Source organism: Fukomys damarensis, unplaced genomic scaffold, assembly GCF_012274545.1.
Source record: "Fukomys damarensis isolate Sample0158 unplaced genomic scaffold, DMR_v1.0_HiC HiC_scaffold_39, whole genome shotgun sequence".
NCBI lineage: Eukaryota > Metazoa > Chordata > Mammalia > Rodentia > Bathyergidae > Fukomys > Fukomys damarensis.
In genome coordinates this window covers 126,210,493-126,234,036 of record NW_022900951.1, presented here as the reverse complement: position 1 = coordinate 126,234,036, position 23,544 = coordinate 126,210,493, and the positions used below count along the sequence as shown (strand labels likewise).

The following is a 23,544-nucleotide window of genomic DNA, read 5'->3' as shown; positions in this document are numbered from 1 at the left end:
TTGTCAGATGCACAGCATGGCTCGGTGTCACTAGACCAAAGGTGTCAGTCCTCGTGAGTGTATTCACTTGGAAATTTGTTTCCTCAGTCCTCTTAACCTCAGAATAAACTGGCACTTACAGACAGACCTGTATCAACCACAACCTGAGGGACAAGTTTGACAAGCCCCGTCCTCTGCGCCAATACTTTCAGCATTTGATCATCAAACCATGAATTTTCAGGAGAGGCTGAGAGAATGTCTGTTCCTAGGCTCCCGCCCAGGGCAGGAATCTCTGCACCATGCTTGATGATTGATGTAGCAGCGTGAAGCCATAAGCAGTTACCTTGCTACCACAGAGTAGCACGGGACTTGAGGCCACCTTCCTCTATTAACTGCAGTGACAGGACCTCTTGATGCATCTTTCCGTGTCCACACAGTAGCTCTTCTCGCCTGCATGTTCACTCTCATTCCTTCTGAGAGTTATCCTGACACAATATCGTCTTGCAGACATTGCTTCAAACTAAACACCCTCCTCTGACTTCCATCGATTTATAGTTTTCATATCCCATCCTGTTAAACCTTGTATTTTTGTAACTCTGCGTGCCGACACTGTCCTACAAGCTTTATATATGTCATTTCCTATACAGTTCTCATGTCAGACCTCCTAGCTAGCTGATGCGAGAAGTCAAATAACTTATCCAGAGATCACACAGCTAGAAAGTGGCAGAGCTGGGACTGAAGCCCAGAGACTCTGGTTACAGTGTCCATGCTTTCAACCACCGCAGTATATTGACTTGCATGAGTTTGGTCACATTTAAGTAAAAATTAGGCATATGTCCCTTTACTTTATGTGCATGAGCATTTATTTATGTAGAGTGTCCCCTCAAACTCTTGTGTTAAACATGGGATGGACTGTATCAAGCTGGGGCAAGTACAATTTTCTTATAGCACCTGGTAGAATAAAAAATATCATCCTGCCCTACCATTTCCCCTTTTGAAGTAGAAGTTGTAGCATTTGTGACACAGGGCAAGGAGGGAAATGTGAGGCCAGGATCACGAACACCTCACAAGTGATACTGTGACTCTCATGGCATCATATCAGGAGACAGGGTTGTCTCAGTGTTACTGATGCTGAATTTGACCGCTTGTCAAAAGGTCAAAGGTTAAGGTGGCGACAGTCAGGGCTCTCTGTTATAAGGATATCCGTCACCAAGATTGATGGAGACATGGCCAGCTTATTGCCTGGACCATAGCTGCAGGGAAAAAGCAAGTAGTAGTGGGAGAGACAATATTTCTAGTGCTGCACTTTCCCCCTCTGTAGTGTCAAAAATTTGTCCCCACGGAGCCAGTGTTATAAATGGTTCTCATGCTGGCCCGTGAAAGTCCACTTACCAGACGTGTTGCTGAAATAGGGCTTGTGCACTGGTGCTTTCCTTACTGTCATTCAGATGAGCCATGACACATAGTCTTGTGTGGTCTTGCCTGGAAAGCATGCCTACTTTGCATACTTTGAATCATGAGCCATTTTCTGTGGGGTGATCAAAATATACTGTGAATGCCTAAATTTAAAAAATGTATTAGAAAGACACTACCATGAATTTCCCTCAAAACATTTCCCCTTGACTTGAGTACACATACCTCACCATTCTTATCACTTTCTGCACTTGATCTTAGCCAAAGGGTCGAGAAGCGATCTTTCCACTTTCTGAGTCAGCTCTTTTAAGTCCACTTCTGTGAATATCTTTACAGATCAAAAACATGGTAAATGCTGTCGCTGAGTGCTCTCCAACAGAAAGCCTGGCTCATAAAAACATTACAGGTGTCCTCATCCATCTTATCCAGTAGGTCTGGAGCCAAATGACTTCTGGCTGTCTCTCAGGTCACAATGACCATGAAAGGTAACCATTTTGAAATGATTCAGGGAAGACATTGAAATAGCTGTGTCAGCACAACTAAAGACAATTGCAAAAGAGAACTTGCCGAAATGCTCGGGAAGCGACAAGAATGATGTGATAAATGTGTTCAAATGAGGAGGAGCATTTTGATGGGGAATAACAGCAGTGTGTCATTTGCTCTAATAAATTCTTTCAAATTTTCAACATTCACCATATTTTTCAATAGTACCTTCCAGGTTAGAGTCTGTCTGTTTATGTACATAAATGAAATGTCTGTTGAAGGCCTAGTAGGTTATTTTCTCATTCTCAGCATGTATTAGTTAAATGTTTCTTTGTATTTTTGTGTGTGTGTGTATGAATCAATGCCTTTAAGTTCTTGAAAAGTCCTGAAGGACTTGGTCTTTGTTTTATGTTAACTCATCAAATGGAGTTAACTGGAACAGGTAGGGCACATGTATCTCAAGCCAATACTTCCCTATTTTTACCAACAGTCTGAAGAAGCTTTTTTAAGAAAAGAGCAGCTGTCTTTTTGAGATGGATAAGCATATTCTGTCAAAAATCCTTTTGTTTATTTTTTATCTTCCAGTGGTTTCTGTAAAGACATTGGAATGTGTGCTATTGGGCAGCAGGTGTTTCTCATTCCCTCCCCAAAATATAACCAGCATCCTTAGTGTTGAGATTTTTAGTTAGACCTTTCTGCTTACGGGAAAGATTGGGCTAGGAAAATGAAAACATGAGAGATATTAGGAAATGGTGAGTAATCTGATTTGGCTGTGATTTCTGGTCCTAAAGCAAAATAGTGGGATTTACAGCTGTTAAAGTATATTGGCAACAGATTGCAGAAGGCCATGGATGTCAGGCTAAGGAGTTAAAATTTTATTTGGTAAGCTATGAAGAGTTATGAAGGACTTGGGAGCAGTGCAGAGATGTAATCTGGCAGTAATTTAGAATTTTCATTGTTTGAAAAAAATCTATTCTCCCCCAGGATATATGCAGCATTAAAGGAAATGCCTTCCTTTTAATGAAGCAAATTTTTCTTCTCTTCAGATTGTCATGTGAGCTGTACCAGCAGCTCTGCAGCTGGGCCTTTGCAGCTTTCTTTCCCTTAACATAAGCACACCAGGGTCTTTGATGAAGTTGAGCTAATGTGCTTACTGCTAACAGCTTGTACTTAATCTCTACATTGTCAACAAGCCTGACTTTGTCTCATTGCTTGAAATGCCTGTCTTTCAAAGGTTTCACATTGCATTTTCAGGACTGTGGGGGAAAATTTAAGGAACAGCCTTCGCTTATGAAGCAATTTTAAAATTTATTATCTTATTGCTTCTTTCAATACCATTCTGAAGTAAAGTATTAGCATCCCTATTTTACACGGGAGCAAATAGGTCCTTCAATAAATTGGCAGAGCCGGAACACTAGGCATTTCACTCCAGTCCTGTGAAGTTACTACTAATACAGCTTGAAGACTGGAAAACTAAACTATCTGATTGACAGATAGTGTATTAGTGACATCATTTTTGTTCATTAATGAGGGATTATTGTCATATTCAATCCAACCAGGAGTGACAGTAGGCAAGACCACCAAATCAATTTCATCAACATAATAAGCATGTGACTTTGAATAGTTCCTTCCTCTTAACAGCTTAGTTGTCTTTTCTATAAAATGAGGGGAAAGAATTATAGGATCTTTAAGCACTTCAATAATCTGGACACACTACAATTCTTCTTTTTTCTCAAACTACCTCTGAATTGGCACAAACCACAGCATCTTGTTGTGGTTCAGGTTTCTGAAGAAGCAAGAGTTCTGATTTGAGTTCTAGTAATTCATTGTGCATCAGGAGCAAATGTTTTAGTACTCAAGTGTAAAATAATAGAGAAAAAAATTGAGAGTAATATTTACTGTTGATTTTTTTTTTTTTACTTCAAAGTTTGAGATCTATTGGTGACCAAGTTACTAATGTTGCTAACATATCAACAGTCAGCAGGAGATAGAAATGCATTGTCCTGGAAGCCATTATTCCAGGGGTGGCATGATATATCATCCTTATATTTAGTGGGAAGGGTAGGGGAAAGGGAATAAGGGAAAAGAAACAAATATGAGAAAATGAAGAAATGGAAATGAAGTGTTTGTAAATTGGGAGGGGAGGAGGGGAGGAGAGGGTGAAGGGAGGGTAGGGACAAGGGGAAAAAGTGAGAACCAAGACCTGTCATGTACAGGATCCCAATAATGAATTTAACTGTATTGTATACCTAGATTGTACCAATAGCCTCAATAAAAACAAAAAAATAAAGAAAATTAAGAGTACTGGCAGGCAGTTTGAGCTTTGCCTGGGCCATTGCTGGTTCTGAATGCAAAAACAAAAACAATAACAAAAAAACCAACAACAACAAAAAAAACAAAAACAGTTTGACCCAACTTTTAGCTTTCCCACTAAGATTAAAAGCCATATATTTAGGGGCTTTAGCATAATCCACCTGTAATAGAAAGTCTTTGAAACCCTTCATACTTTGCCTATTCTCTGTGAGGATTTTCTGTTCTATTTATTTATAGTAATCCAATAAAGGATTGCTCATTCAATTCAGAGACCTTTCTCAGAAATGAACTAATCATGGTCAAGATTTATTACAGTGGGAGACAAGAGATAATGAAAAAGAGATTTTCATAAAATCAGTGTTCTTGCAGCTGATATCAGGTGGATCCAGAACTCAGATGGCTCCCTGACAAAGTTTCTGTGTTTCTCCAGTCAACACATGTCATTGTTTTTCTGTACACCTGGATCCCTTTTTTCTTCCCCATTCCCAGTGAAGTGTCTGTACCACTCTTGGTGATCTATCCTGCTCTTAAGTAGGCCCTGGTGGCTCTCTGGCTGGAGTCCTCCTTATGGCTTTTGGCTCATGGAGAAGCCAGCTTTTCACCGTTAATATTTGTATTTGAACCCATACAGTACTATTTTCAAAATGATAAAACAATCTTTGAATAGTTCTCAACATGAAACACAAATCCTGGCAGTTGTGGTACATTATATTCTTTAATTTTAATATGACATATCTGTCAAATTATTTTAATCGATAAAGCAATTACTAGAGGTGTTTTCTGATTTGCCTAAGGTCACATAATAAACCCAAATGCATATCTTCATACTCTCTAACATCTCATTCTCCATGTGTAGTTTATAACCATCTCAACCATCCTGTAAATTAAGCAAGGAAAGGGTTTCTTGTTTGGCTTACTTTATTTTGCTTTCTACCCTATCACACATTTAGAATAGTAATAGTCATGTAGTACTTAATAAAATACATTGGACAATTAAGTGAATTAAATTATGTTTATGAATTAAGGAACTTGTTCAAGTGATATGCTAGGTTTTCACTTTGTGAAAACTATCCATCTCAGATGGTTCTGCTATTCCATATATCTTCCTCAGGGCCTTTTTAGAACAGGAACCTTGCTCACTGCTAGAGATAAATGTGGTCATATTGACTTTCCTTCAGGACTTCTTAACTGGTGTCTTTATAACCCTGATTAACTACACACTAGAAGTAGTTATTATATGTTTATTAAAGTCAACCTTTTGGGTCCAAGTTAAGAGTAGGGAGATCTGAGACCCACAGACATTTACCACTACAATTTGCTCAACAGTCTGTGTCAAATAAGAAATATAGGGTACAATAGGACCCAGGATTTCTAGCTCTTGGTCCACGTCTTGATTCCTTACCATAATTTTTTACCTTTGGGAATAGCCATTTGCTTCACTTTATCCCCCTTGCCCCCTAAATTATCCAGAGACTCTAAAAAAAATGTGTTGTTCTGTCTAGCTACTCCAAACTCCTCAAAAGGTTAAATTATCAGTCACAGGATCTGGGCCTGATTATGTGGTTAGTAAAGTACATGGACATCAGAAAGGCCTTCAGAATGCACCCAAGTTGGACAAGCAGCTGAGAGACACTACACAAGCAGAGTCCTGGTAGTGTTAACACTTGGTGTCTTATTATGGCTTGGTTGCCTCATCTCTAGAAGGTGAGTGACAAGGTAGACTTTGATGAAATTTGTGGCTTTATTGGATTCTGTTATTTTATGAGCTTGTGTTTCTCTGGATAAGATGAAGGTAAGTCTCAGTATAAAGTTCTCTTTTTTGACGCCTGTTCATTCATGCGACAAAATTTCATGAATCAACTGCAAGCCACGTGCTGTTCCCAGCAACATTCTGTTCCAGGATTTCTGTTTGTATATCTCTTTGGTTGGAAAGTAGCTGGAACGTATTCTGTAAACCTCATGCTCATGCTGGAGTAAGAAATCGAGTACTGCTTATGACTCCCTCCAAAAGTGATCACTGTGACAAATAGGAGCTGCTGCTGTTTTGGTTAAGATATAAGGCTACTTAATCGCTCTTGTCTATTGATTGAAATCTTTTTGTTTAGACTTAGTTCTTTCCTATTATAAACTGTTATTTCACTTTCTTTTCCTTGCATTACACCAGTCTGTCTCCTAAGCATCCAAATATTCCTGAAGACAGCACTGACAACATCACTATCTTCACCCGGATCTTGGATCGCCTTCTGGATGGCTATGACAACCGGCTGCGACCTGGACTTGGAGGTCAGTGATTCTTTGAAGATTCTCTCTTGGGGAAATCCCAAATATAAGTCAAAGAGCAGAATAAAAGATAGATAATAGGAAACAACAAATGGGAAAGAGATAAAGAGGGGGGGCAGAGTGGAAAGGGGACATAAAAAGAATTAAGATGCCTTATATGCAGGTACCAAGCTCCTAGAATAAGTGTAATCATTGTGTACTGCAAGCATATACTAATAAAAATCAAACTTGGGCAAGATCCTCTTCTTGGCTGTTGTCAGCTAAAATGAATCATACTTTGCCTTCAGTAGTCTGCCGAGCAAGGTTAGCGTAAAGCTCATTTCTTTCCCCTGAGCATTAGAAATTAGTTCGAGTCCTTCATTTCAGTATGTGATCACTCTGGTGTGATTTTGGTAGGTTCTGAGTTTTACTTAGGCCAATGCGTGTGGAGTTGTATGTATCTAAGCGTAAGCAAACCAATTTCTGGTAACAAATACCAATCCCTGCCTGGATGACAAGTGGGTCCCAGAATCAGGTGGGGAGCATGGTTTCCAAGACACTGAGGCAGTCGGCAGAGTATTCTAAAGATGAGCAGTTCATGGGTGAGGTGGGAATTGAGTTGATCAGCAGTTCAGTACCATCAGCAGTATGATCATAATGAAATCAATGCATTGCAACATGCCATAGGCTGTGTATACAAGCGTGTGTGTATTTAACTTTTTTCAAAACCATTTGAGAATTACTTGTACATATCATGCCTCCCTGTCCCTAAATAGTTCAGTGCGAATTGCCTTAGAAGAAAGAAATCATTTTATAAAACTACAGCGCAGTTACAAACTCAGCAAATGGAATCTAACACACTTATTTTTGCATATTTCAAATTTTCTAATTATCTCGGAAGTGCACTTTATAACAATTTTTCTTGATTTAGGATTCAATCCAGGACTATGTATTACATTTATTGCAGTGTCTTTTTAACCTATAATGTGATATAATTGTTCATCATTCTTTTCTTTCATGATGTCAGTCAGATCTTCCTCGTTCATTTTTTAGCTAACCCCCCAGGAGTTAATTGTTTTTTCCCCCTTCAGGGCGTATCTATTTGCTCCATTATTGGCAATGATACTTTTGATGTCCACCAGGTTATCTACTCTAAACTATTTTAAAGTTATAATTAAAAAGTAATTAGTGGGGCTGGGGATTTAGCTCAGAGGTTGCGCCTCCTGCCTCGCAAGTGCAAGGGTCCAAGTTTTATCCCTGGTACAAAAAAAAAGTAATTAGTGGAGATATACTTTGAGACTATTCTGTCCCTCTTTCAACTTGTACTCAATACTTTTAGCAACTGTTGGTTATTCTTGCATGAACAATAACAATTACAGCTATAAAACTGATGATTTTCTAAGTGTGTTATTCCTCTACATTTATTAGATGGCATTCTATTGTAAGCAATAATCTTTCTTTCTCTTTAATTAATTAGCTAATTGTCAGTATCAATGCACTCCTATTTTATTCAGTGGATTATAAAACAATGTCGTTATTCACTTTCATTAAAAGTTTCACTCAAATTTTCCCGTATTTGTGCAGTAGGAGCCTATTCAATTTGGCTTCCATTTCCTTTTGATATGTTTGCCTCATTTTTTGAGCACCCTTTTAATATATGTCATGACAGGGCAATCTAGATTTATTTTGTACTTTCCCTGCTTTGGCCTGGCAATCAGCCATTTTCCCAAGAAATGGAATCTTTTTGCAGAAGATTATGTTTGGAATAGAACTTCTGGGTATTAGGTGTTGTCATTGTGGCCTCTCAGTGGACAGAACTTAGAAAATATCAGACACATGCATGTGTGCACATACATATGTATGCTATTTACACACACTTGTACATGTGCATGCATATGGATATGTATACTGAGCTTGTGTTGATACGACTAATTCCAGCCCCCACAGCACTTTTTTTGTTGACATATTTGGGAAATACTACACTATATTTAAAACAGTTTTGAAATTACTTCACCCATACCACTACAATAGGTACAATAGGTAAAGTAAATGTTACATGTTACATTTTGGTTTTTATTTTTGGAGAAAGTCTATATGATGGTTACTTTGATATCAATAATGGATTAGAGGAGGGCGGTATTGGAGGAAGTGATCCATCGCAGATCAATTGCAAGCTTGCTGGATGAAGATGGTGACTTGGAAGGGAGAGAATTCAGTGACTAGTTAGTTTACGAGGGAAGGAGAAAAAGATAATTTCTAGTTCCTGGCTTGTGTGATTGAATGATGCTAATTACTTTTCAGTTTTTATTTTTTACTAGCACATGTTTGCATTACATAATGGTTATATTCCTCATGTGGAATTGGTATAGGTACATAATTCATCTCAATTTTTTTTTATAAATTTTTTTTTTTGTACTGGGGATTGAACTCGGGTCCTTACACTTGCAAGGCAGGCCACCAAACTGCTGAGCTAAATCCCCAGCCCATCTCAATTATTTTTAATCCCCTTCCCCTCCTCTCCTTGTTCACTCCCCCCACCTCTTGATCCCCTGTCTATTTGAAAAAGATCTATCTCCTTACTTCCTATTATCTGTCTTTTTATTTTGCTCTTTATATTTTTGTTATTCACATACAAGAGAAACTGCAATATTTAACATTGTGTGTCTGATTTATTTCACTTAACATTATGTTCTCAAGGACAGCAATATTTTCTAAAATAAGGAAACACTGGAGGAGAAACTTCTGTGTTTCTTTGTTATTTCTGGAGCTGTGTTTGGAACAATGAAGGAAGAAGCAGCACATGGAAATCAGTTCAGTTGGAGATATGTAGAATTTGAGTGCCTGTGAAAAATAGGAGTGGGTACTTTCGTTTTTGGCTCAAATGAACTAATAAGGATCAGATTTATTTTCTCATCCTAAAGAAAAGCCATGAAATGAACCAATATTCTCTAATATTTTTCAAAAATTAAATGAATATAGCACAAGATAAAGATCCTTAAAAGAAAAGAAACAATGTGGGTTAGAATTGCAGGTGCCTACTCTCTGGAGTGAATTTCCAGGCTGCAGTGCAGGGAGAGGGAACCCAAATGGAGGCTGGTGGACTTCTTCAATTGAATTGATGAGAAAGAGTTGAAAGAAATTGGAGAGGTCAAAGTGGCTATAATATTAGGACAGAGAAGAAGATAGACCTTTATGGAAGAGAGAGAGAGAGAGAGAGAGAGAGAGAGAGAGATGGAGGAAAACGGAGGAGGAGGAAGGAGAAAGGGAGAGAGGAGGGAGGTGAAGAAATCCAAAAATCTACCCAGGGTTTTCCTAAAGTTTTCAGGTAAGAATTTCCCAGATCATGCATACAGGGAAACTATCCAAGGCTGAGAAAAAAAAAAAAAAGAACACTTGGAAAACTGGGTTTTACAAGAGGTTTGTAAAAAAATTTGTATTTTGGCTGACCAGAGTGGAAAACCTTGTAACACATGGGCATGAGGCATAAGTTAGGGCTCTGAGAAGGCAAGGCTAGGGCCTGTGGTATGGCCAAATCATCTCAAGATTAAAGGCTGCTCTGATTTCACATGCCAAAGCTTAAAATAAAACCCCAGAAGAATAAAATGGTTTCCAAGTAACTTAACATGATATCAGAATAAATATCAAGGATATTTACATCCATACAAATGTACCTAAAATTCAGTAAATGCAAATTTGCATTGGCTATTGTTCAGTAAAACATTATGAAGCATGGAAAGCAAGAAACTACACCCTGAAAAGGACGCAAAAAGCTATCAAAAGAAGTTGTATAATTAACATAAATGAAATAATTACTATGCAAATACATTAAAAGAGTTTTTATACCTACATTGCAAATATTCAAATGGTAGAAGAAAACATAGGTATGACCACTACAGCGTTTGCATATAATCTGCAAAAACAAATAAGCCTCTAAATATAGAAATACAATATATAAGAAAAAATATGTCAGCAGAAGATTGAACATAAAGAAGAGTAGGTTAATGATGTTGAAGACCATAATAGTAGCTAGCAAAAATGAAACATAGAGAATAAAAGACTGAAAAAACAAACAGAGCAGGATATTGGTGCACTGTGGGATGGCTTCAGGTAGCCTGATATGAGTTTCATTGGATTATCTGAGGGGAGTCGTAAAATATTTTTTAAGAAAAACTGGTCAAAACATGCTGAATTTGATGAAAATTATAATCGTTTCAAGAGAAGAATCTGAGCAAACTTTGAGGACAAGAATATGAAGTAAAGTTCACCAAGGGAAGTGAGCTTCTTGCTTAGGACCGATGATAAAGAGAAAACCTTAAATGAAAATAGAGTAAGACAACATTACACACAAAGGAAAATCTTTAAAAGAATAGCAGATTTCTTTTCAGAAGGTGGTGGAGCAACAGTTTAAAAGACTTAAACGGGAAAACGTCAATAAAGAATTCTGTAATCCCATACATGTACTTAAACACAAAGGCAAAAAGAACACTTTTTAAATGCACGTGTACTGAAAAGCCTATTACCAGCATATCTGCACTGCAAAAAATATTGATGGAAATGTGTCAAGTATAAAAAAATAAGCCAGATGGAAATCTTGATCTATTGAAATGGAGAAAGAACAACAGAAATGGAAAATGTGTTTCTTATTTTCTAAATATCTTTCATTGATAAATGACTACTTACAGCAAAAACAATAAACAGATATTGTGTGGCTTATAATAGTTAAAGAAAACTCATGTCAACAAATAGTACAGAGAAGATGAAGTGGACGTGTACAGTTGGAAACTACACATTAAGTGAGTGATATATTACTTATAGGTAGACTTTAGAAGAATGAATAGTATAGAATTTAAAGACAAATATAGCTAATAAAGCAAAAATGATATACACTTGAATACTACAAATATTCAGCCCAAAGGAAGGCAGAAAATGAGGGAAAAGGTAACAAAATATAGATGAATCAAAATAAATAGCAAGGATTTTGAGTTGAACTAAACAATCACAACCATCATATTAAATATAAATAATTTTATGACAGCTTGAATCTGAAATACCCCTCAAATGCTCATGTGTTGAAGGCTTGGTCCCCAGCTGTGGCACTATTGGGAGGTAGAAGAGCCTTTAGTAGGTGAGGCCTAGTGGAAGGAAGTTGGGTCACTGGGGTGTGGCTTTAAAGGGGATGGGGAAATTTAGCCCTCCCTCTCTTTTCCACTTCCGGGCACACCATGAATTGAGTGCTATACTCTACTCAGTCTTGCCATGAGGATTTTGCCACACCAAAGACCCCAAAGCAACTGGGCCAACAGACCATGGACTGAAACCTCCAAATCTGTGAGCCCAAATAAATCTTTCCTCCTTTGAAGTTGCTTTATCTCAATCATCAGAAAGTTGCACACCTCTAAACATCCACATTAAAAGACAGATATAGCCAGATTGGATCACAGAAAAATCAGGACCTAAGATTGCTCCCCAAGAGAAATGCACTTTGAAGATTAGGCCATAAGGAGGTTAAAAGTAAAATAATGGAAAAAGATGAACCATGCCAGCACTAATCAAAAGAAAGTTGAAAGAGCTATTTTTGTGTCAGAAAATGTAGGTATAAGAGTATTACTAGGAGTAAAGAATGTCATATCATTGTAATAAAGGGGTCAATTCACCAATGAGAATATAACAGTCTGAAGTATTTATGTATCTAATATCAGAGCTTGTAAACAAATAAAACAAGACTAAGAACTGAAAAGAAAGAAAAGATGTAACTATGGTTACAGATTTCAACATTGCCCTCTTGAGAACTAATACAACAACTAGACAGAAAATAAGTAGTGGCAGCAGGAAATGGAGCCATATTACCAATCACTTCATCTAATTGGGATTTATAGAACATTATAATCAGAAACAGTAGAATACACATTCTTTATAAGTGTACCTGGAACATTTGCCAAAACAGACTGTTTTCTGGCTGATAAAAACCAATGGTAAGAATTCACAATTCATACAAAGTATGTTCTCAGGCTGAAATGTAAATTAGAAATGAATGATAGAAATACATCTAAGTACTTGGGAGCAAAATAACACACTTCTAAATAACTCATGAGTGAAAGAAGAAATCGGAAGAATACTTAAAGCACTTTCCGCTGAATGAAATAAAAAACATGATATAAAGCAGCCCCAAAAGGAAATCTTATAACACTGATGGCTTTATTAGAAAAAATGAACCTGAAATCAATGCTCTAAGCCTTTGCTTTCAATAAGTAGAAAAAGATCGAACAGGTACATGACAATTGTAAGCTGCAGAAACTGCAAACATGCACTAATAAGTTTTTTAACAGACCAAATAATGAGTTAATTATAAAATATTGGTAAATAGGTAATGTTAAAATACTGTATTATAATACATTGTTTCTATTATTAATATGGGGCATGTATTATATGTAAACAAATTTTGTGATCATCGTATATTTGTGTAATTAAATATATTAAATAATTATTAAACATTAAATAATACATATAAGAGCAAAATCAATAGACTAGAAAACAATTGATAAAAATCAATAAAAACAAAATCCACATTTTTGCAGATTAATGAAATCAGCAAACATCGAGCTAGAAGTGTGAGGAAGAAAAGAAAGAAGATCCTTTTGAACACTTGAGATCATAATATATGATTGTAGTAAGGGGATATTTTATGCTAAATATTATACCAAAAGTTAGACATTCAAAATTAAATAGACAAATTTGTTGAAAGACATGAGCTATTACAGTTCGCTCAAGAACAAATAGAAATTTTGCAAATGGGAAAGGGACAAGAGTTGCGAGGAGCACGGAGGAATGGGAGAGGTAGGTGAGTAGAAAAGAATGAAATTGTCCTATCCATGCACCAATTTGCCATGATAAATATAACCATTATGTACTGCAGACATGGACTAATACAAAAAATTAAAAGCAAATCAAAAGCCTGCGTAACCCTATTTGCATTTTTAATGGGAAGTCTTTCTTTTAAAAAATTCCTGGTTTCCATTGATTTTTCTGGTGAATTCTGAAATTAGTAAAGGAAGAAGTGTTCATAATTCTCCAGCCAAGCGTGGTTGGTGCACGCCAGTAATCCCAGCACTCAGGAGATTGAGGCAGGAGGATCGCTGTGAGTTTGAGGCCAGCCTGGGCTACATAGAGAGAACTTGCCCCTCATCAAATAAATAAATAAGTATGTAAAAAATATTTTAAGATTTCCAAAAGAAATCTAGATAATTGGTGAAAAGAGAACACATCTTAAACAGTTTTATGTGTCCAGGATTATTGTCATACCAAAATCATAAACATTGCAACAAAAGAAATCAACAAGTAAGCATCATCCTTCATAAACAAGGGACACAAATATTATTAACAGAATTTTAGAAAATTGGATTCATGATAATTTGCCATTTACTAACAGAATTTTATGCTAGGAATGCAAGGTACATTTAACATTCCAAAATTAATCATTGTCATTCACAGTATTTAAAGAGTTAAAAAGGAAACGCATGATTATCTAAATCAATTGACAGAATTTAACTTCCATTCACAAGAAAAACTCTCAGCAATGTGGGAATAGAAGAAAATTTCCTCCATCTGATAAAGGTCATCTTTGAAAAAAATGCAGCTAATGGTGTAATTTTGAAAAATATCGCAATTCTTAATCATGAACAATTGAATGTTCCATCTGAAAAATCAGTAACAGAGTAAGAATGTCAGCTCAGACTACTTCTATTTCAGCATAAAAGAAATAAATGATCTTTATTTGCATAAGACTTGATTGTTTATAGAAAATTCTAGGGAATCTACAAGAATCTACCTGAATTAAATAACTTTAGGAAGCTTCTAGAATATAAGTCTCAAACACTCATTATATTGTTATATGCAAATAATTGAAATTATGCAAAGAATTGAAAATTCCATTTAATAACTGCAAATAAAAACAAGCTTCAAAAAGTGAAGGACATACAGAAATAATTCTCAATATATATGCAGATATCTACATTAAAAGTCACAAGATATTGCTGAAAGATTTGCTTTTATATCATTTTCTGTACCCTTCAATAGTTTGTTACATTTTTCTTTGTGTGATTTATTTATTAACTTTTAATTCACACCCACAAATTGTACATTTTTAGGACTACCATGTGATATTTCAAGCCATGTTTTTATTTTGTACTGTTCAAGTCAGTACAAACACTTATCTCCTCAAACATTTATCATTTCTTTGTGGTGAAAAACATGCAAAAGCCTTTCTTCTAGTCTTTTAAAGTATACAGTATATTATGATTATGTATATTTATCCTCCTATTTAAGAACCACTTAGGAGCTATTGCTGAAACTTTCTCAGTATCTCCCTGCTCTTCCTCTCTCCAACCTCTGCCAACCATTATACATCTATCAATTTGTATGCATCAACTTGGATGGGTTAATGCGGTATTTGTCTTTTAGTACATGGCTTGTTTCACTTAACAAAATAACCCCTGCTTCCATCCATGTTGTTGCAAATGACAGGATTTTATCTTTTCATGACTGAGCAGTTTTCCACTGTGTATATATATATATATACCACCTTTTTTATCCACTCATCAGTTGTTGGACACTGAAATTGGTTGTATTTCTTGGCTGTTGTGCAGCAAACATGGGAATGTAGCTGTTTCATTAACATACTAATTCCATTTTTTTTTTGCCTATATACCCATGACTGGGATTGCTGGATCAGATGGAAGCCCTGCTTTTCATTTGTAAGGAGCTTCCATACTGTTTTCTGTAATGGCTGTACTAATTTAAATCTCCACTGACAGTATGCAAGGTTCTGTTTTCTCCATCTCTTCACCAGCCTTGTTAGTTTTTGGCCATCATGTTTTTAATTTACATTTCCCTTACACTAGTCATGATGACCATTTGCTCTTGTATCTGTTCGTCATTCGTATGCCTTCTTTTGAGAATTATCTAGTTAGGTATGTCACCCATTTTTAATCAGCTATTATTATTTTTTTGCTGTTGAGTTGCGTTTTTTACGTATTCTAATCTGGATTTTAACTCCTTGTCAGATATATAGTTTGCAAATATTTTCTCCCATTCTGTAGGTCGTATCTCACTCCCTTGATGGATTTCTTTGTTATACTGATGCATTTGAGATGTGATCCTGTTTGTCTATTTTTGCTTTTGTTTCTTGTGACTTGGGAGGTCTTATAAAAAAAACCACCGCTTATTCCAATGTCCCCCAGAATTTCACCTATGTTTTTCCTAGAAGTTTCATGTTTCAGACTGAAATCGTCAGTTGATTTTTAGCTCATTTTTGGCACTGTTCTTTCCCAGGTGTTGGCTCTCAGCGTCTGTGGTGAAGAGCAGTTGGTTGTGGGTTTACGGGTCTGTTCTTAGGCCCTCTGCGTCTCACTGCTCTATGTCTGTTCGTACGCCGGTACTGTGGCTTTGGAGCGTAGGGTCAGGTATTCTAATGCCTCCAGCTTTTACATAAAATTATTTGGACTGCTTGGTTTATTTGAAGGGTTTCATAGGGATGTTCTTCTACTTGTGAGAAGAGTGACATTGGTATTTCAGGGGTTGGATTGAATCTGCAGATTACTTTGAGAGTAAGGATATTTTAACAAAATGAATTTTTCCAACCCATGAGCACAAGATATTCCCATTTAAAAATATTACTTCGTTTTTAGGCTTTTTTTTTTTCAGCTTTAATTGAGTTTATTGGTACATTTTAGGGATACAGTACAGTTACATTCATTGTTGGGATCTTGTACCTCTACATGACAAGTCTTGATTCTCATTTTTTCCCCTTACCTCTGCCCTCCCTTCACCCCCTCTCCTCACCACCTTCCCTACACCTTTAGCTCCTTTCTTCCCATTTCTAAATGTCAGTAATCTTATTAGAATCTTATGCATTATTGCAGATTATTTACACCAGGGAAACTATTCGGTATTTACACATGTGTGACTTATTTATTTCACTTAGGAGCGTTTTTAAGCTTTTAAATGGTTTTACCTGGTACACAAAAAATGAAAGTTGCACATATTTCTGGGTTACTGTGCATTACATGATATTTAAATTATATTTACAAACATTTATCATTTCTTTATAACGAAAGCCTTCAAAATGCTCTTTTCTAGCTTTTTGAAATGTGCACAAAGTTGTTGGTGCTTATAATCACTATACTGTGCAATAGTAACTCAAACCTTCTTGCTCTTATTTTTTCTGTCCTTTTCATTTCCTTTTATTAGTGTTATACAGTTTTAATTGTGGAAATCTCTCACCTCTTTGGTTAAATTTATTCCTATGTGTTTTATGTTTCAAAAGCTATTGTTAGATGGTCTTATTGGTTTCTTTCTTCAGGTGAATTGCCATATAGCAGCACGACGGAATTTTTAAATGTTGACTTTGTCTCCTGAGACTGTTGGATTCGTTCATTAGTTCTAATGGCTAATTGGTGATGTTTGTTGGCTTTTCTGTATATAAGATCACATCTGCCAATAGTGACAGTTTTACTTCCTCCTCTCCAATTTGGATGCTCTTTATTTCTTTCTGTTTCTTGAGTCCTCTGGCCAAGACTTCCAGTAATTTGAATAAATGTGGTGAACATGGGCATCCCTGGCTCATTCCAGATTTATTTATTTTTACTTTCTTAGTTTTGATTTGTACTTTTGCTTGAGACAGTGTCTTGCTATATAGCCCAGGCTGGCCTCGAACTTGTTGCAGTCCTCCTGCCTCAGGCTCCTGAGTGCTGGGATGGCAGGTGTGTACCACCACGCCTGGCTTATTCCAGATTTAGAGAGAAAGTTTTCAGCATTTTCCTGCTTAATAAAACGTTAGCTGTTGGTTTATAATAAAGGGCTCTTATTATGTTGAGGCACATACATTCCTTCTATACCTAATTTGTTCAGAGTTATCAGCATGAGTAGATGTTAAATTTTATCAGATACCTTTTGTGCATCTATTGAGATGATCAGATAGCTTTAAAAACATTTCTTCTGGATTCTGTAAGTGTTAAATTTGGGAAAACTACATGACCCCCCATCACTCTGCCACTATAATCTGAACTGTCTTTTTGATGAGCAGATTTTTCAAATCTTGATCCATCTGGAAGGGGAATTAGGAAACATTTGTAACTCTGAATTGTCTCCACAGCAAATGGATCTCTTAATGAAAGTTTTTTTTGTTTGCTGCGTACTGGGGATTGAAGCCATGACCTTTGCACTGAACTATGTTCCTAGCCTCTTTTATATTTTTAAAAAATTTGATCTCACTAAATTGCCCAGGCTTAGTTTAAATGTGTGCTCTTCATGCCTCAGCCTCCCAGAGTGTTGGGATTACAGGCATGCACCACCCTTTGATACATATTGCCCTCTGACTCCCAAAATTCATTTTCTTTATATCATTTTTAAATCATTCCTGAAACTCTGCTGGATATGGTAATTCAGGGTCCTCTGGAGAGCCTGAATTACAAACATGGGGTCTTTTCAGGAGTTCACCTTTTTTTTTCTTCTTCTTCTTCATTATTTAGTTACTCCTGAAAATTTCAGCTTCTCTCATCTTAGTGAATTTGGTATGACCTGAGAAACATCCCAACATGAGTCTAAAGATACCAGATGTGTCTATTGTCTAAGGAAAACTGCTCATTGACACCTTGTACTTTTCAACTTCTGGGGTGGTGGTGGGATAGTTTTGAAACAAAGGATAGAAATAGATGGTTGGTAGTAAAGATGTTTGCCTGGTTGTGAAGAGGAGTTTTCTTGATTACATTACAATAAGGATTAGATGTAATTTATACACTCTTCAGCCATTGTGTTCATTAGGGATGAATGATATGGAGGAGTGAAAGCTTTGTGAACCGAGGGAGGAGCGATTTCCTAGAACAACTGGGTCATTGGCTGTGTTAAAATTGCCCTCCTTGGGCCCATCATTAGAGTCATTTCATCACCATAAGAGTCGTCGGCAGAAGACGAGGATTAAAGACCAAGGATAGAATACAAAGAACAAAAGCATATGGGGGCAGGGGTGGGGGGATACAACATGTATCACGTGGATCATGGACCACTGTTGTGGAACAGCAGTTGCTCTTCTCCCCTGACCTCGGTGCTGAATTGACTACAGAAATATGCTTCAAGAATCTGGGTGGGTTTCGATAGCCCCCAGAGATTATGGTTTGTTTAAGGTTTATTCTTGGCTACAGCAGGGCCCCTCCTTGCTGACCATTTCTTGTTTTTTGTTTTTTGTTTTTTTTTTCTCAGCAATCTAGCTGGTCTCCAGTGTAGCTTCCATTTCCAACAACCTTTCAGTATCTGCCACAGTGCCTTTCCCAACAATCTCCACTGTTGTTGAGAGCACCCTTGGGCTTGAGCTTTTCCATAATTATTGTAAATTAAGTCAATTCTGTAGAGGAGAGATTTTGTGCTTTCTGTTCTGTGGCCTGCTCCTTCCTTGCACAAATTCTGTGAGTTATGGTTCTGGCTCCAAGGGTGTGAACGATTGTGCACTTTTCTATGGGGACAGCCTTCTGGTACAGCAGTTGTTGAGTTCTTGCTGAAGGGGGCATTGGCAGTGCCCCAGGCCTTGTGAGCTTGCACTTTGCAGCATGGACCATTGCCCCATTTGCCAAATGAAGGGCGCTCAGGGCTGCAATACTCCCATCATTGCCTTATCCAAATTAGATGCTCCACCCAATAAAGAGGAGCTGGAAGGAGGACAGGAACTCCCACCTCTCAGCCATAGTTGCTCAGAATTTAGCTTTAGCAATAAGTATCATATTGCAAGGATGAGAAATGCTCACATCTTGTCCCTTCCAGGAAGATAATCCTTCAACTGGGAGCTGGGGAAAAAGGGAGCCCCTATGTCTGGGGGCTGCACCAGTCTGGCATAGTTTCTGTATTACAGAGCTAGCCGAGGAGCAAGGCTTGCATGGTTTTTGGTTTAAATAATTTGGGCCTTTGTTTTTCTTACTGAGTTTCGTTTTCACTGAGAATCAGATATGCAGAGCTCTTCGTGCTTTCATGTTAGAAGTGGAACTTGTAGCTTTCCCCCTAGATTTCATAAGATTATATACACAGAAGATTATATCACATGAGAAGAAAGTTTTAATTCTTCCTATGCAATATCCATGCCCTTTCTTGCTTAATTGGACTGATAAGACTTCACACAGAATGCTGAATGGAAGTGATCCAGACAGACATCATTGTTTTGTTCCTGATCTCTGGGGGAGAGTTTTTCATGTTTCACCATTAATATCATGTTTGGAGTAGATGTTTTCTAGACGCACTTTTTAAATTTCACAATGTTCTATTGCTTGTTTTCTGAATGTTTTTGATGTGAAAGTTGGATTTTTGTCAAATATCCTTTCTGTGTCTATTGCGGTTTTTATATTATTTTTCTCCGTTAGTATGTTGATGTGGGGACATATATTGCTTGGTCTTTAGATGTTTAAATCAACCTTTGTTATCAGGACAAATATCTCTTTAGCTTAATTACTGCACAATATAATTATGATAGGTTTGACAGATGCTCATATAAGTCCTCCAACATTGTTCTTCAGGAATATCTTAGCTATTCATGGCCTGTGGTAGTTCTCGATCAATTGTAAAATCAGTTTGTCACTTTCTGAAAAAATATCTCTCAGCACGGCTATTGCACTGAGTATCTAGATTGGCTCAGGGAAGATTTAATTCTACTAATTCATGTATATGATATATTCCTTCATTTATTTTGTTTTACAGTTTCTTTTAATAATACTTTGGCATGTTCACAGTGTAGATCTTACATATTTTTCTTTGATGTATGTCTTGAGATCCAATATTTTAATCCAAGCTTTTTCATTTGTTACAGCTAATTAGAAATATGATTTGCTTTATATATTTCCCCTGTATCCAAAGTACTTGGTTGTATTGTCTTCTTAATTCTAATAGTTGTCTAGCATTTCTTTTACATATTTTTTACAGACAGATTCATACCATCTTAGAACAGAACAGAAGAGGTAATAGTAGGCATCCTTATTTTCTTCCTAATTTTAGTGGAAAAGCTTTTGATATTTTTTTGTTTGCTTTGGGTCAATCTTTTGTCATCCCTTTACTTGATGATCTGTAAATGACTTTGGTCTCCAGCTCTTTTATTCTTCCATTTAAGGGTTCTAGTTTCTTATTGCTATATTTGGTCTGTTATTGTACAATGGCTGACTGATGGGGATTAAGTGTGGCACTTGATATGTACTTTACCAAGAAATGCACTCTGTATCTTTGGGAAAACACCATTATCTCATTACTGCATCATTCTGTGTATTTTAGACCATTCCAACTGAAGTTCCTGTTAAATCATGAGTTAGCCGCGAACTGGTTATGAAACACACAATGTTAACTTTTAGAAGAACTTCTGGCTTTTTCTTGACGGGCAATTCCAGGACAATAATTTACCTTTTATCATCTCTGATACTTAGCTATCCAGCTTCTGCTTACATAACTCTAGTAAATGGGGTACTGTTCCTCCTTTAGACTTTCTTAGGAAGTTCTGCCTACGATCGGTTAGATTTAATTATGAAGCAGTTGACTCATTTTCTTGCCCTTATTCACATAATAAAACCTCTGGAACATTCTATCTCCTGGGTCTTCAAGTGTTTTGTTGGTGTTCTGTCGTTTCAGAGACTTTCACTGTCTCGGTCACTGGCCTCTCAACAAGTGCATCTTGAACTGTGTTCTAATGAATGTCAGTACCCTGGGAGAAGTCAATGTGACCCAGTCTTTCAATTTTTTATTTTGTCAAATAGTTGGGTAGTTTAAAATCAAAGTTAGATTTTTATGGAGAGCGACAAAGATTTATTTATATGCTAATATGTATTAAGATATAGGAAGCAGTTGCAGTATGTACATTTTTGTGACTGTGGGTGTTTTTTTCCCCCCCAGAACACCTTGTAGTTAATATTTCACTTTGGATGCAAGTAATCCATAGGTCAGCTTGAGAAGTGCTTCTATGGAGGCTTCTTGGTTTATTAATATCCAACCTGAAGTGTATTTTCTGGTAATGAACATAATTAGTACTCTAGATGTTTTCCAGCTATCTCAAGTCTAACAAGTTCTATCACCTCTCCAATTTTATATATAATACATTTATTAATGTACTCTAAAATAGGACTAGCCTGTTTGGTGGTGACCTTATCTTCTTGGCTTACTTTGTGCTTTTCTGACCATGCAAAATCTGCTAGATCCCTTTCTTGTAACTGTTCACCAGTCAATCCTTTCAATCCTGTGAATTACTGTATTTATTTTTTAACACAAATGCAGGATTTTTTCTTTATTATTATTAAATTTCATGTTATATGCTTCACTCTAATAATTTCAATCAACAGAAAGATTTCTAGTAAAAGGTGGTGAGCACAAAGGTCCACTTACTGAATGATTCTGTCTACATAGTAAAGTATCTGGAATAGGTAAGTCCAAAACGATACAATACAGATTGATGGTTCCCAGGAAGGAGCAAGGGGGTGGGTGTAGAGAGAAAATGCTTAAGGCCACTGACCTGTTCACTTTAAATTGGTTTATTTTATAATATGCTGATTTTGCCCTCATAAATTGTCTGCAATTAAAAAACCACCTCTTTAGTCATTCCAAAGGGTTTTTCTCCACTGACCACTACCAAATCATTTGGAGTGGAACATGATTTGGTACTACTCTCCTCCTCATTTGCAGAATAGCGTTTTTCCCATTTATTCTGTTTCACCTTTATTTTTAGTCTCATACCTAGTATAGGAAACAGTGGGAGAGCAGTGCGCATCTGGAACTGGAATTTAGGAGGTCAGTGTTTGGAGATCTGGATCAACTTGGGCAGGTTTCCAGGTGGTGTCAGGCTGACACATCCGAGGTGATAATGGCCATGTCACATCTCACAGACTAAGAGAAAACAAACAGCCATTGAAGATGGAGTGTAGTGTGGTTTGGTGGACAGAACGTGGAATTGTGCAGGTGGGCAGCAACTTGGTCCTGCTGGACGCTGACTTACTTTTCTCTCATTGCTGAGACAAAATACCCGACACCCATTGTTAAAGGGGAAAGGTTTATTTAGCTCACAGTGTGTAGAGGGTTCAGTCCATAGTTGGCCGGCATAGTTGCTCCAAGGCAGGGTGGCACATCGCAGAGGAGAAACAGTTCGTGGCAGGCAGAAGACAGCAAAAGCAAGCAAGCAAGGGTGAAGACAAGCCTCTTTCTGTCTCTAGACTACTGGGATGGAATTGGGGTTAGTGCCAAAGCAATCTACTGGCTTAGTAATCACATGCCCTTAATTACAGCATCACACACTCTAGATTCAGCCACTTCTGTAAAAGCCCAATGGCCACCTGAGTCTTTAGGGGACATCTAGACTCAAACCATAACAGATGCCTAAGTCATGGTAAAGACTTAAATTTATACCAAGTATGTTATAAAGCCCTCAGGAGATTTCAAGAAAGAGGAATGATAAGATCTTACTTATTAATTAAAACATTGCTCTGGAGGGTGGACAGCCTGACAGTTTTCATTTATTTAATTCAGTAATAATTTGTTGGTCTATTTTTCTGGGTTCTGGGTAGGCACGGATGACCAAAATGTGATCCTGCCCTGGAGAAGCTAAATGTAGTGAGCAAAGCAGAAACTTTCAAACATAAAATTATGAGGTTTGATGAAGGCAACAAGAGAGGTGTGTGCTTAGTGCCAAGAACAGATCCAAGAGCAGTACCAAGTGTAACAGAGAATTGGGGAACACTTATTTAGAGGAAAAGTCATTGATAATATAGAAAAGATGACCAAAGGCACCACTGGCTAAGAAAAGTTACAAAAGTCAGGATATATAAAATACCGCATGTGCAACTGATCAGAGTAAGGCTAGCTACAGTGAACTTTCTCATGAACAAATAATGCTAACAGTTATCCTGCCAGTGAGCTACCTTGGAGCTAATTCATCTTTTGGGAAAATTATACATTACACTCAATCATCTGCACTGGCACACATTCATAGATCCTTACTCTCTCACCCTTCACCAACATTTATATATTTTAGTCTCCTTTTTATTTGATACATGAACAGAAAATCCACATTAATGCAGTCTTGCAATAACTGGTATT

The 23,544-nt window shown here is 37.0% G+C and overlaps 1 protein-coding gene across 3 annotated transcripts in view; it reads left to right on the top strand.

The window, feature by feature from the left end:
• Gabra3 (gamma-aminobutyric acid type A receptor subunit alpha3) overlaps positions 1-23,544 on the top strand; it is a 235,601-nt gene that overhangs the window by 93,889 nt on the left and 118,168 nt on the right. For all 3 annotated transcript variants that reach the window (XM_033760410.1, XM_010626686.3, XM_033760411.1), the window contains one exon: positions 6,353-6,471. In XM_033760410.1, the coding sequence (XP_033616301.1) occupies positions 6,353-6,471 (119 nt within the window). The remainder of the gene's footprint in view (positions 1-6,352; positions 6,472-23,544) is intronic.